General features: G+C 36.3%; 1 protein-coding gene across 2 annotated transcripts in view; it reads left to right on the plus strand.

Annotated features, from left to right (window-relative positions):
- Nucleotides 1–15,695, plus strand: part of ANKHD1 (ankyrin repeat and KH domain containing 1) — a 131,180-nt gene that overhangs the window by 51,745 nt on the left and 63,740 nt on the right. The window contains 2 exon segments of one of the 2 annotated variants that reach the window (NM_001444645.1): nt 769–878; nt 14,656–14,712. In NM_001444645.1, the coding sequence (NP_001431574.1) occupies nt 769–878; nt 14,656–14,712 (167 nt within the window). 2 annotated transcript variants of the gene reach the window in all.

Below are 15,695 nucleotides of genomic sequence, written 5' to 3' on the forward strand. Positions count from 1 at the left end.
ATGTATAGGCAGGTTATTATATTTTTTAATTGTTTGGTATAGTTTCTTTCTGTATTGTTAAAACATTTTTTAAACATATTTAAAAGAAAATTAAGGAGTTCCCATCGTGGCTCAGTGGTTAACGAGTCTGACTAGGAACCATGAAGTTGCAGGTTCAATCTCTGGCCTTGCTCAGTGGGTTAAGGATCCAGTGTGGCCGTGAGCTGTGGCATAGGTCACAGACGCAGCTCAGATCCCAAGTTGCTGTGGCTCTGGTATAGGCCGGTGGCTACAGCTCCAATCAGACCCCTAGCCTGGGAATCTCCATATGCCACAGGAGCAGCCCTAGAAAAGGCAAAAAGACAAGAAAAAAAAGAAAGAAAGAAAGAAAATTAGGATTCTTAAAATATATTTTGGGGGTTCCCATCATGGTGCAGCGGAAACGAATCCAACTAAGATCCATGAGGTTGCTGGTTCAATCCCTGGCCTCACTCAGTGGATTAAGGATCCGGCGTTGTCATGAGCTGTGTTGTAGGTTGCAGACATGGCTCGGATCTGGCATGGCTGTGGCTGTGGTGTAGTCTGGCAGCTGTAGCTCGGATTAGTCCCCTAGCCTGGGAACCTCCATATGCCGAGGTACGGCCCTAAAAAAGTAAAAAAAAGAAAAAAATATATGTATACTGTTATTTTCATATTTAGAATTTGTGCGTTTCATCAAATTACAAAATTGAATCATCAAATATACTTTTAAAATTTACAAAGTACATGCATAAATTTTTTGTTTGCCAGGTGCTAATGTTCATGCTACAACAGCAACAGGAGACACAGCCTTAACCTACGCTTGTGAAAATGGACATACGGATGTTGCAGATGTTTTACTTCAAGCAGGGGCTGATTTAGTAAGATATTTTAATTTAAAATATTTTTGTGTGAATATTAATATTCCTTTATTTTTAACATTTAGAAAACACTAGTAAAGAAGATTAATAGTTTGCATGCGTTGTATAAAATAATATTTTAAAAAATTTGGCTACTTGGGGATTTCCCGTCATGGCTTAGTGAAAACTAATCTGACTAGCATCCATGAGGACACAAGTTTGATCCCTGGCCTCCCTCAGTGGGTTAAGGATCCGGCATTGCCATGAGCTGTGGTATAGTTGGCAGACTTGGCTCGGATCCTGTGTTGCTGTGACCATGGTGTAGGCCAGCGGTTACCGCTCTGATTTGACCCCCAAACCTGGGAACCTCTGTATGCTGCAGGTGCGGCCCTAAAAATCAGAAACAAAAAGCAAAAAAATATGGCTGCTTGTTCTCGTTGTTGCATTTATTAAATATATTTGAAAGTAGTTTTTAAAAGGGCGTACTGTTTCTTTTCCTAGGTAAAACCATTCATTTGTTTCTTGCTTTCACTCCAGTCCCATTTGACATTTTTGATCCCTTTTTTACTGCCTTTTATTAGACATACCAAAATTCGGTAATATGTTTACTGAGTAAAAAACCTGTCAGATCTCTTGGAGTGATTTCTTTGGTTTTTCTAATTAATTAGACATTTGAAATGAAACTACTGTCATCTTCCTAACAATATTATTACAGCATTCTATTCTTTTTCTGTTCTTTTAGTGTCTTCTATTTTATCTTTTCAAAAGTTCAGGTTAGATGTCATGTTCATATGTGTAATAATTCTTACAACTGGGAAATTGTAAACAGTATCCCACTTCTTGCTGAAATTTGTGCTTTGAGTAATTTTTGTTTTGCAAGAGTACTTTAAACTGCTCTCTAAAGTTTGTCCTAAAATTCCTTTATGTATTTCTTAAAAATCTATGAGACATACATAGTTACAAATGTTATAGAAATTCAACTTTATTAATGTCAGTTATTTAGAAAGAAAGTGCAAGTATCATCTTTTAAACCATTTCTAATAACAAGACATTCCCCCCAATACCTGAGAACATTGTTGGAAAATAATTTTCGTTTTATTTTGTTTTAATTTTTTTTATTACAGTTGATTTACAATGTTCTGTCAATTTCTGCTATACAACAAAGTGGCCCAGTCATAAGTAGGAAAATAATTATTGACTAAAATAAATGTATGGTATAATTATGCTATTTATTTAATCATCACTTCTGCTAATACTAAATGTTGTAATGATAACACTAGCATTTATTCTCATTAATCAGGATCTACCCCATCAGTTACAATTTCTAAGAGGTATACTTTTTTTTGTTTGAAAATTATCACAAATTGGAGTTCCCCTTGTAGCTCAGTGGTTAACGAACCCGACTAGGAACCATGAGGTTGCGGGTTCAATCCCTAGCCTTGCTCAACGGGTTAAGGATCCAGCATTGCTGTGATCTGTGGTGTAGGTCACAGACACGGCTCGGATCCTGTGTTGCTGTGGCTGTGGCATAGGCCAGCGGCTACAGCTTTAATTCGACCCCTAGCCTGGGAACCTCCATATGCCACGGGAGAGGCCCAAGAAAATGGCCAAAAGACAAAAAAAAAAAAAAAAAAAAAAAAGAAAGAAAGAAAAGAAAATTATCACAAATATGTTAAGTAGATTTAATTATCTGCCTTCTTTATTTATCTCAGTCCATTTATAAGTGCTTTGGGTCATTATAAAAATTAAGAATCGAAGTATTTCATCACTTTAAACAAAGATAGGGTAGAACATAAAAGCTTAGATACTACAAGCAAAGTTTAATACTCTTACCCTCTAAACTCTTATCAGAATTCTCTCTTCTCCCGTTTTTTCATAGCAAAGTCCTTTCTTACATTGTTAAGGATCCAGCGTTGCTTCGAGCTATGGTGTAGGTCACAGATACTGTGGCTGTGGTGCAGGCCGACAGCTACAACTCTGATTTGACCCCTAGCCTAGGAACTTCCATATGCTGTGGGTACAGCCCCAAAAAGATAAAATAGATACAACAAATAAAATAAGAATTTATTATGAAATGTTTTTAAAGGGAGTTCCTTGGTGGCCCAGTGATTAAGGATCAGCCTTGTCTCTGTTGTAGTTCCCTGGCCTGGGAACTTTCATGTGTCTCAGGTGCAGCCAAGAAAAAAATTTTTTTTAATGTTTTATTTTTATAGTTTTCTGGAATTAGGTAAATTGTGATTAAACTTCCTCAGAAGAATTTCATTTAAGGAATGGATAGAAAGATTTGAATTTATCATTTTGTTTTACATTCAAAATATAAAATTTAAAAAGTGGCTCAGATAAAGATGCTAAGTACAAAGATCATACTGTTATTCTAATATAATTGTTTTTTCTATTTTGCATTCTACCTTTGCATGCATATTTACATGTAGTTTACGTGACATAATATACAGTTGTTTTCTGTTTTCTGGCTGTGTGTTCTGTCATAATCTTTTCTGTATTGCATATTCTCTATATTTATAACTCTTGCATAATATTCCAAGTTGATGAACTATAATTATTCACTTATTATTGAACTTTTGACTTGCTTTTTATTTTTAACAGTCGTAAATTATGTTAGATTTAATAATTTCATGTGTATAACTTTTTCTTTTTTCTCCTTTTGAATTATTTCATTTTTTAATTTTTTACTTTTAAAAAATATATTGCCTATTTCATGCTTTTCCTGTCTGTGGAGTGATATTTCAGTTTTAATATTAGTTCTTTTCCTGATCATAAAAAGCGATTCTTGTTCTTTATAGAAAATGTGAAAAATATGGAAAAAATGTAGTAGGTTTGAGATTTAAAACTTACAAATAAACTTTTCAATTTCAGGCTTTAGTATAAGCCAAAGGCAGAAAACAAAAAACCTAATCAAAACCCCAAAGTGAGTAAAGCAGGCAGATCAGTCCCTAAGTCCTGAGGGAAAAAATGATTGATAATTCTGACCTAAAAAGACAGTAGCATCTTTCTTGCCCTTCATCCTTTTTTACCCCTTCCTAGAATCTGTTGAGGACTATAGGATTTTTCTCCATTGGTTTGGAGATGGAAGGCTCTCCCCTCCCGTTGCGTGGAGTGGAGATGCGTTCCATTTCTGGCATCCCATAGGTATATTCTTGATGTCTACATTTGGTAGCTCTTGAAGGTGTTTTGTTTTGTTTTGTTTTTGTGGGCTGTCACTCATGGGGGCGGGGAGGGGGTACTACTTTTACCTTCTTCTTCTTCTTCTTTTTTTTTTTTAGGGCCATTCCCGTGGCATATGGAGCTTCCCAGGCTAGGGGTCTAATCGGAGCTACAGCTGCCGGCCTATGCCACAGCCACAGCAACACAGGATCCAAGCTGCATCTGCAACCTGCACCAGAGCTTATGGCAACGCCAGATCCTTAACCCACTAGCAAGGCCAGGGATCGAACCCACAACCTCATGGTTCCTGGTTGGATTCATTTCTGCTGTGCCACGTTGGGACTCCTGCCTTCATTTTAAAATAAGATTGTACAAGTCAACCTTTAGAATACAATCTGGATGAATTCTTCTGCTTTGTTAGATTTTTAGAGCTTAACTTTTACCACAATTCAAGATTTTGATATTAGATTTCTTTTAAAAGGAGCTTAAAAGCTGTTGTCTCATTCTTTAAAATATTCTGCACCAGAATCAGGATGTTAATTATAATTTCAAAAAAATATAATGCTACAATTTGGATTTCTTATATTGTTTCCTGGGATGAAACTGAGAGGTTTTAGGGTTTTTCATTCTATATACGTAGTAGGTATACTATATTTATTTATTTTTGTAGTAGGTATAATTTAGAACTTCATTTTAAAGGAAATCTATACCTTGTCTTACTTATAGCTTTTTAAAAAATCCACAGCCAGAACTGATGGTATACTTGAGCATTTTTAGGTAGATCTGCAAAATATGTGCATGTTCTAATTTGAAATTTAGTTATTTGAAACTTCATTTTTTTTCTTACTTTAAAAATATTTTAAATGAAAAATATTTATAGATATTTCCAGGGGAAAAAAGGCACTGAATATCCATCATATTTAGATTATGGATTGATATGTAACTTGTCTAACTTTGTAATAATGCATAAATTTGAATAGTCTATTATTTAAAACCTTGGACTAAATTAGTATTCTTAAATAAGCCATTTAAAATGTTCCTTTTGGGAGTTCCCATTGCGGCTCAGTGGTAACGAACCCAAGTAGTATCCATGAGGATGCAGGTTCAATCCCTGGCCTCACTCAGTGGGTTAAGGAGCCAGCATTGCTGTGAGCTGTGGTGTAGGTTGCAGATGTGTGTCTGATCCCTGCGTTGTGGTGTAGGCCAAAAGCTGTAGCTTGGATTCAATGCCTAGCCTGGGAACCTTCATGTGCAGTGGGTGTGGCCCTAAAAAGACAATGTAAATAAAATATTCCTTTTGGAAATCAAAAATTATGTGAAATGAGAAGTTGTCCATTAATTCCAGAGCTTTTTGAAAGTTCTCCCTATTTAGTATGTAGAATTGTTTTACCTACTCAGTAAGCAGAGAGCTTTGAACAAATCACCTAGTCCATATCTTCCTGCTATGTGCATCTCGTCACCACTATAAGGGGAATCACTGCATATGGAAATAAAGATTATTCCTTCATGTGTTTTCTTTTTCTCCATAGCCTTTTTGGTTTGGGGGCTCAAATTTGGTTTTAGGGTTATTCGGTGTGATTACAGGTATTATATGATGTAAATCTGTTGTAAGAAAGTTTGTATTAACATTAGCATTTGTAGCATACTTAAAATCTAAAAGAGGAGTTCCTAATGTGGTTCAGCGGGTTAAGAACCTGACTAGTGTCCATGAGGATGCGGGTTTATTCCTGACCTCCCTCAGTGGGCTAAGAATCTGGCCTGGCTGCTAGGTGCAGCATAGGTTGAGGCTTGAAATTGATGTTGCCGCGGTTGTGGCGTAGGCTGGCAGCTGTAGCTTAGATTCAGCCCCTTGCCTACGTAGAGGTGTGGCCCTAAAAAAAAAAAAAAAGTCTAAAAGAAAGGAGTACCCTTGGGGCATAGTGGGTAATAATGCATAACCCACTGATCCAGCATCGTCTCTTGTGGCACAGTGGGTGTAATGCATAACCCAAGATCCAGCATTGTCACTGCAGCAGCTTGGGAACTTCTACATGCTGCTGGTGCAGCCAAAAAAAAAAAAAAATCTAAAAGAAATTAAAAAAAACAAAAACAAAAAACTGACTTTGGAAACTAACCTTGTTTCTCTGAAAAGAAATATATTATCAGTGTCCTTACAGATTTTTTTTTTTTTTTTTTTTACTTTCCCACTGTACAGCAAGGGGGTCAGGTTATCCTTAGATGTATACATTGCAGTTACAGTTTTTTCCCCACCCTTTCTTCTGTTGCGACATGAGTATCTAGACATAGTTCTTAATGCTATTCAGCAGGATCTCCTTGTAAATCTATTCTAGGTTGTGTCCTTACAGATTTTTTAATGAACTCCTTCACCAGAAATAAGCAATAAACAGGAGTTCTTGTAGTGGTGCAGTGGAAACGAATCCGACTAGACACCATGAGGTTGCGGGTTTGATCCCTGGCCTCACTCAGTGGGTCAAGGATCCGGCGTTGCAGTGAGCTGTGCTCGGATCTGGCACTGCTGTGGCTGTGGTGTAGGGCGGCAACAACAGCTCTGATTAGACCCCTAGCCTGGGAACCTCCATATGCTGCCCGTGCGGCCCTAAAAGGCCAAAAAAAAAAAAAAAAAAGAAAGAAAGAAGCAGTAAACACCATTTAAAAACTGAAGTTGTTCCAGACCCATAGTCCTGGTGTCCTATATTATTATTACTCGAGACCATTTTCCCCAGTTACTGGCTTTAGACTGAAGGCAGAGTTTTAATATTTTATTCTTGTTCTCATTTCAGTAGTTTATTTAAGCTAAAGCACTTGTATGGCCTGATTTATTTTATCACAGTCCTCCAGCCCCCTCTTCACTATAACTTTTATGTTTAATGTGGTGGATTTGAATAGTTAACTATTAAACAGTATGGTTTGGATCATAAACACTGTTCTGCTTCTTTCTTTTTCTCTCTTGCTTGCTTTTAATTTTGACTTACTTTGTTTGTGTTTTCCTGGCTTTCATCCCAACCGTTTTATTGTTATAGAGATGATCGATGGCTATGATGACGGTCAGGTCAGAGTTTGCAAAGGCCCTAATGATAGTATGTTTAGGTGGCAATATTGTGTTGGCTAACATGGCAGCATTGTTTTGTTTTTCTGTTTTAAAAAAAAATGATACATATTTGTATAATAGAAGGTTTATTTTTATTTTTTTTCTTCTAGACTTTTTAATATATAATTGATGCATAGCACTATGTAAGTTGAAGATGTATAGCATAACAATTTAACTTAAACACATAATAAAGTGATTATCACAGTAAGTTTAGTGAACATCTATCATCTCATATAGACACAAAATTCATGAAACAGAAAAATTTTTCATTTCCTTGTGATGAGATCTCTTAGGATTTGCTCTCTTAACAATTTTCATGTATAACACATGGCAGTGTTAATTATATTTATCGTTGTATATTACCTCCCTAGTACTTATTTGTAATTGGAAGTTTGTTGAGAGTTGTTTTGATTTGGTGGTGTTTTTGTTTTTCAAACCATTTGTGAAAATAATGGATTCTTTCTCATCGTGTTGTGACATGTCAATTTCAGCAAGAAAGCTTTGATACATTTGTTAAGATAAAAAAATATCTGTCATCTAAGGAATTTCCTTCACATGTATTTGCCAATGAAGCTAAGATAGGAATGAGAGAAAAAATGATACATAAACCTGATAAATAAGTATTCTTTCCTTGTCTCCAGCTCCTTGCCTTTTATTTCTCGAAGAGAAACTCAAGTAGTATTTCCCATTATATTACAACTGACATAGGTATTATAGAAGGTAAATACATTCTAGTTGTGTTCATATAAAGAGATTTTGTGACCCACTTTAGCATGTTACAGGCCTGTGTTGCTATTCCAAAGTAGATCTAATAGAAGGAAGAAATATCTGAGGAAGGCATCCAAAATCCTATATTTGAATGGAAATCTAATGAGTGGCAAAAGCTACATCAGTTATGTAGAAAGAACTCAACATTAGAGATGCCACTGAACATTAGACAAGACACCTAAATTTTCATCATAGCCATCAAATCACTAATAAGTAAATACCTGCCTCAGTATTCTCATCTATAAAATGAAATCTAGTATTATTCTCTGCACTATTTTAGCAAGATCATGTAAATGTTCTTTGGCCCGCTGGGTGTCCTTGGGCAAATCACTTAGATTCCCTAGGCTTCTTTTGTTTTTATTCATCTCTCCTTTTTCTTTTCTTTTTTTTCTTTTTTCATTGAGGGGTTTGGACCAGAACATCTGTAATGATATGGCTTAAGATATCTAATTTTATGATTTTTAAAGAACAAGTTAACCAGCTACCTATTTGGAAGTATTAGGTGGACTAGATGATCTTGAGTGCTTTGCCCAAAAATGTGTAAAGTGCTATGAGATCTTTGACCAAAATGAAATTTTAAGGTAGAAGTCATAATTAAGAAGGATAATAATGTCTTAAATACATTTTTCTTTCTCTTAAAATCTTAGTGTATAGTAAATGTATCTTAAATTACCCCAAACTTTATTTTGGGTGTTATTTATAATTAATAATTAGATTTAGCTTATTTTAAAACACTTTTACAGATTATTTTAATAGTTAAAAGTTACTAGTTCCTGGAGTTCCCGTCATGGCTCAGTAAAAACGAACCCAACTAGTATCTATGACAATGGAAGTTTGATCCCTGGCTTGGTTCAGTGGGTTTGGGATCATTGTTGCCTTGAGCTATGGTGTAGGTTGCAGACACAGCTGGGATCCTGTATTGCTGTCGCTACAGCGTAGGCCGGCAGCTACAGCTCTGATTCAACCCTTAGCCTGGGAACTTCCATATGCTGTGGTGCCACCCTAAAAAGACCAAAAAAAAAGTTACTAAATCCTCAAGAACACAATAATTTGGTAAGGCAACCCCAATGAAGAATAATTTGGGAGTTCCTGTTGTGGCTTAATGGTAGTGAACCTGACCAGTATCCATGAGAATAAGAGTCTATTGAACCCCTGGCCTTAGGACTTCCATATGCCAAAGCAAAAAAAAAAAAAAAAAAAAAAAAAAAAGAGAGAGAGAGAGAGAGAGAATAATTTGGCATTATAAAATGCTAAATAATTATCTCTCCTATTCTTATTTATCTTAGCTAGATGATGTCAAAGAAGTAGGAATAGTTTCCTTGCCCTGGATTTTTGTTTTAATAAACTATTTCCTCAAGAATATAGTTTCTCCAGTTATCTTTGGAATTGTTCAATTATAACTTTATTCTTCTTTCCCTGCAGTTAAAGTTTATTTCAAGTAGTAGAATAAACTTGATATATCCTCCTCTTCTCATCTTATATGCCTTCAAACTTTTCAAAGCTCTGGCTTTTGAGTTTACATTGGCAGTGTCCAGTGAGAGGCAAAGATTTTAGAATTATCATTTTACTTTAAAATGTTTGCCACCCTGAAAATAGGGGTTTCCAGGGATGAGAGAGAACATGGTTTCTTTATGCTCATAATAAATCTGCTTTAGATGAAGTGAATCAGAAAATAAATAGAACCGGAGCTCCAGTTTTGGCTCAGTGGTAATGAACCCGTCCCTGAGGATGTGGCTTCCATCCCTGTCCTCGCTCAGTGGGTTAAGGATCCTGCGTTGCAGTGAGCTGTCGTCTAGGTGGTAGACGCAGCTTGGATCCCCGTGCTACTGTGGCTATAGTATAGGCCAGCAGCTGCAATTGATGGGTGTATTTCCATTTGATATGAAAGCAGTATTTAGAGAGTTCCCATTGTGGTCCAGAGGAAACGAATCCAGCTAGTATCCATGAGGACTCGGGTTTGACCCCTGGCCTCGCTCAGTGGGTTAAGGATCTAGCATTGCGGTGAGCTGTGGTGTAAGCCACAGATGTGGCTCAGATCCCACATTGCTATGGCTCTGGCATAGGCTGGTAGCTACAGCTCTGATACCATCCTGAAGAAGAGTGGTAGGTACACAGTGATACTGAGTAATAGGCCATATTGAGTAATAGTTGGTCCTATGCAAATCAGTTATATTTTTTCTTATTTTTAAACAGGTAATACCTTTACATGGTTCAAAATCCAGAGTATAAAAGTGTCCCATGGGTACCCAGTTTCCCCTTCTATTGGCAGTCAATTTTGTTTATTTCTTATATCCTTCCAGAAATATTTTATGTATGTGTAATGAAAAGCCACATATTGAGGAGTTCCCGTCATGGCTCAGTGGTTAACGAATCCGACTAAGAACCATGAGGTTGTGGGTTCGATTCCTGGCCTTGCTCAGTGGGTTAAGGATCCAGCATTGCCGTGAGCTGTGGTGTAGGTCTCAGACGCGGCTCGGATCCTGCGTTGCTGTGTCTCTGGTGTAGGCCAGCAGCTACAGCTCCGATTCGATCCCTAGCCCGGGAACCTCCATATGCCACGGGAGTGGCCTTAGAAAAGGCAAAAAGACAAAAAAAAAAAAAAAGAACAAAAGTCACGTATTGAAAGAAACGCATACTCTAGGCACTATTTAATTCTTTGCATAATTCCTTACTGAAATAGAATTTTGGTTTTTTACTATTCTAATTTTCTTTCTAGTGTTGATCATACTTTTTAAAGGTTTATTATTTTTAATGTTGAAATAAAAATTGAAGCACTTTTGCGCCGAGTAACTTGAGTTCTTTGAATATGTCATCGTGATCTATCACTGATTTTCCTCCCTAACCACAAAGTAAGCTCTCTGACCCTGGGTGCTTTTCTTGGACTGTATTCTGCCAGCCATCTGAACTTTGGTGGGGCATTTTCTTAGAACAGTTGAGCTAGTATCAACTGGGTGATTTGGACATGGATACATTAGTCCTTCTGATTCTTAATTCTAGAATTTATTTCCTTTGAAATGAGATTTAATACGGACTTACCAAACTGATCCTTCAAAAGTTTTGTTTGTTTTAAGGTAAATATTATGAAAGAGAAATGTAGACTAGGTCTTCTTTCGTAAGTTTTTTTTTTTTAATTTAAGCAATATGTCATGTCTTTAGACATTGCCGTACACCCAAGCATATATATATGTAGGCTATATGTCTTCTTTGTGTAAATAGATTTACTACCACAAATACTGTTCTGAAACTTTTTTCTTTTTAATGCAATATTTTTCTGTCAATTCCTATAAATTTCTCATTCTTTTTCACAGGTACCCCGTGTTCTGTATAATTTATTGACCATTTATGTTTATACCATAAACATCTGGGTTATTATCGTTTTTAAATATTACAAATGGTGTTGCACTAAATATTTTTATGCATATTTACATATCTTTGCTACTTTTGTGAATATATCTATAGGGATAAATTCCTGGCAGTAAAAATGCTGGTTATCAGCCAGACTGTTTAAAAATGCTGAACCAGTCAACACTTCTGTTAACAGCTGAGGTCTCCTGATTCTTACATCTCATTAACATGAGTTAGATTTCTTTTTTCCTTCCTTCTGTCCTTTTTCTATGGTTTAATTTTCTAATCTCTGATCATAGTCCCCTTGATTGTTTCATCTAAAAAAGTCCCTGTGGGGGAGTTCCCATCGTGGCTTAGCGGTTAACGAACCTGACTAGGAACCACGAGGATGTGGGTTCGATTCCTGGCCTCACTCAGTGGGTTAAGGATCCAGTGATTCAGCGATTCAGCGTTGCCATGAGCTGTAGGTCACAGATGTGGCTCAGATCCTGTGTGGCTGTGGCGTAGGCCAGCAGCTACAGCTCCAATTCGATCCCTAGCCTGGGAACCTCCATATGCCATGGGTGTGGCCCTAAAATAGCAAAAAAAAAAAAAAAAAAATGAGGTCAAGGAATCTCAGGAAAGAATTCACACTGTGGCAAGAGAATGTGTTTCGCAAATATATAAAACTGTCTCACTGAAGGCTGTGGTGTAGGTCAGCAGCTACAGGTCCAATTAGACCCCTAGCCTGGGAACCTCCATATGTGCTGAGAGTATGGCCCTGAAAAGCCAAAATAAATAAATAAATAAATAAATTCCCTGTGTTCCAAGTAGCCCTATGAGCTGCTCACGAATTGTTTCCAAAGCTTTGGTGAAATATATAAAACAGAGATATAAAATTACTTCCTGGAAAAGTATTGAGATGTCATTTACAAACACAAATTTTGAAATGTTTTGTTAATTCCTTTAGAAAACAAACTGATTTTTTAAAAATCAAATAGGAGTTCCCATTGTGGCTCAGTGGTTAACGAATCCGACTAGGAACCATGAGGTTGCGGGTTTGATCCTTGGCCTTGCTCAGTGGGTTAAGGATCCAGCGTTGCCGTGAGCTATGGTGTAGGTCACAGACGCGGCTCGGATCCCGCATTACTATAGCTCTGGCATAGGCCGGTGGCTACAGCTCCGATTCAACCCCTAGCCCGGGAACCTCCATATGCCACTGGAGCGGCCCTCAAAAGGCAAAAAGACTAAATAAATAAATAAAAACCAAAAATCAAATACTCAGACAATCTGTTGACTCCTTTCTGAAGAGGGAATTAATTTTCTTCCACCATAAGATTTTGATGAGTTATTTTGTTATTACATTGTCATGATTTTGTAACATTTACATGCTGTTTTATGACACTGTTTCTCTCAGTTGTTTAACTTTAACTGTATACTTAGGTGGATACAGCATTCACCTTACTAGTCTTTCATATTATGCAGCCTCTGATTTCCTCATTTCCTGAACTTGACTCACCTTTTGGCTGGCTGATGTCAGTCTTGTTTTGAATTTACTCTCCTCCACTATAAAAAGGAGTTCACATGTGCTTGCATTTTTGAGACTATTTTATGTTGTATTTATAAATGAATGTGGCCATATATAAAATAATTGAATCACTTATTTTTTACCCTAAAAATTCTAAGCCCTCTATTCTACTGTCTTCTGGTACTAAATATTTCCAAACCCTGTAGAATATTACCCTTTACTTGTCAGTGACTTCCTTTTCTCTGCCTGGATTATCATAAGATTTAAATCACAAAGGTTTAAGTATAAACTTTGTGTCTTGGTAGTTATTGTTTTATAATAGTTTTTCCTGGAAAACACTGAGTGCTTTCTATCTAAAGATTTTATTTGTCCTCTTTCTCCTCTCCTTTTCTTTATCCTCATCCTCCTCCTTCACTTTTCTTCTTTTTGCTTTTTTAGGGCCGCACCCATGGCATATGGAAGTTCCCAGGCTAGGGGTCCATTCGGAGGTACAGGTACAGCAGCCGGCCTACACCACAGCCACAGCAATGCAGGTTCCAAGCCGCATGTGTTACCTACACTGCAACTCAAGGCAACACCAGATCCTTAACTCACTGAGCGAGGCCAGGGATCGAACGCACAACCTCATAGTTACTAGTCAGATTCATTTCCACTGCGGCACAATGGAAACTCCCAGTTTTCTTCTATTACAACCTTGAACACTTCTTTTTCTATTGTTTTCTTCTGGGATATTTATTATCCATATATTGGATCTCCCTTATTTGTATTATCTTTATGTCTGATTATTTTTATTTCTTTGTCCTTTTCCTCTGTATTCTTCCACAAGCCCATCCACCAGGTCACTATATTTTCTGTATATTTGTTGTGTTTCTAATGTGGTTTTCATGGTTTCATCATTACTTAGTTTCTTTTGCTTTTCCAACTCTCTTAAATTTCCTCTTGCTGTTATATCACTTTGTTCAACTATTTAAAAAGTTTGTATTCTCTTGAATTAGTGAAAGCATAGGGGAATATTTGCCTAAAATTTGTTTCCATTTTTGTGGGAACATCTTAAAAGGTTCTCTATTGGATACTTTGTGCTTATTTATTCATATGAATGGGCTTGTTTTTGTTGAAAATCATAGGGGATGAGGAAGGGAGAAGTGAACTTTAATAGTATTTCAACTTCTTCAAATCATGTAGTTGTCTCTGAATACTTTCTTACCGATCTCTATAGGAGCACGTATCTCCTTAGGATAAGCACATCCCCTAGGAGGTTGGAATGACTTAGAGTGAAGCCTTTTCCGTATTTCTTCTATTTGGAGATTTAGTTAACCCTGCTGGTCAGTGACTGCAAGGCCTGTTACTATTTGTTCACCTGTCTCCCTGTCTCATCTTCAATTACTTTATCTCTTTCAGGAGTCTAGATCTAGAGAAAATACAAATACTCCATCTCTCAAGTTCTTTGAGTTTCTTGTTTTAGTTGAACAGTGTGAGCGCTAAATGCATTTATAGTGGGAGTAAGAGGTAACTATTTAATCATCTTAACAGTATATTTTCCCTACTTTTTCTCCCAACCTCTGATATTCCCAAATCTTTTGATCCAGTTAGTTTCCTTGTTTGGTTAGATTAGAAAGATACTGCTCTTAATTCTGTGGTTTTAGTTATATTTGGAGACAAAGGCATGAGTTCAAAAAATTTAGCAGAATTATGTCTGCATATGTTAAGATTCATATTGAAGTTATATTGTTAGAGAACCACACTGTCAAACCTTTAAAAATCATACTCTGCTTATGAGATTATGGTCTCTACGGATGAGAATCTTTTCATTTGAAGATCCTGAGTTAACAAAACCCAGCACCTGAAGTATCAGTCACCAGGTCTTCATGGCCAAATGTGATTTTCCTTTTTGGAATAAGATCCGTGAGTTCTTCTTTTTCCTTTCACAGGACAAGCAGGAGGACATGAAGACTATTTTGGAGGGCATAGATCCGGCCAAGCATCAGGTGAGGGTGGCCTTTGATGCTTGTAAGCTCCTACATAAAGAATAGATGATGTAGATAACCAGAACTCTGGATATCTCAATCCAGCCAAGAAGTTCCAGGACCCTGCTGGGTGACAAAGGAAATCCTCTTCAGTTGAAAAATGAAGTTCCAATAAAAAGAGATTGACAGTACTAGTAGTTTGCTTCCTTAGTATTCTTTTCATGTGGTATTCCTAAAAAAATCTCTTGGATGAAAATAGATTTTCTTATTCAGATAGTTCTTTTGTATTTTTGCTTATTGAGAGAGTGAAGATACCCTAGAGAGAAAGCCTCAGACATAAAGCCCTTTGTATTCAATTTTGTTCATCAAAAATCTGAAACTCAGATTTAGGGTGCTGTATTGGATTATTTTTTATGTAATCCTTAAAAAAACCAAAAACAAATCATTTAGTGAAACTTTCTCTATATTGTGCATTCCCTAATATCTATAAAATTAATATTTTTTTCTTAAAACCATCTCATGTAACCTCATTCTAAAATTGGTTTTAAGAAGACAAATACTTGTTCTTAAGCAAATATTTCTCTTTTTTTTTTGAAAAGATTTTTTTTGGAAAAAATTTTTTTGAAAAGATTTTTTTTGAAAAAATGTGTGGAACTTCACCTGATGGTTTTGAAAGTCAAGCAAATTTAATATCCATTGTATTCCAGAGGGATTTGTTTAAACTCAGGAGTAGTTCTTAATTTTTAAATTAGGAATAAGTTGTGATTGCATCACAATTAATAATTAAAATAAATTTTTCATTGTCAAGCCACTCTCAACCATAGTGCTGATTCAGTATCTTCTTTATTGGCTTTTTGAACAGAAGTTATATTCATTCTATTTTGAAGAAAGTAAATATATTTTTCCATAAAATATTACATGAAAATGTAAACTTTTACTGTTTACCTAATAGCTCTGGCTCCTATTAGGAATGTAAAGCTGAGTGTTATTTCAGATAAAGTATT

The sequence above is a fragment of the Sus scrofa genome, chromosome 2, assembly GCF_054392235.1.
Source record: "Sus scrofa isolate SSC_HxYL_T2T_F1_AM1 chromosome 2, Sscrofa_HxYL_maternal_Yorkshire_Landrace_v2.0, whole genome shotgun sequence".
Lineage (NCBI taxonomy): Eukaryota > Metazoa > Chordata > Mammalia > Artiodactyla > Suidae > Sus > Sus scrofa.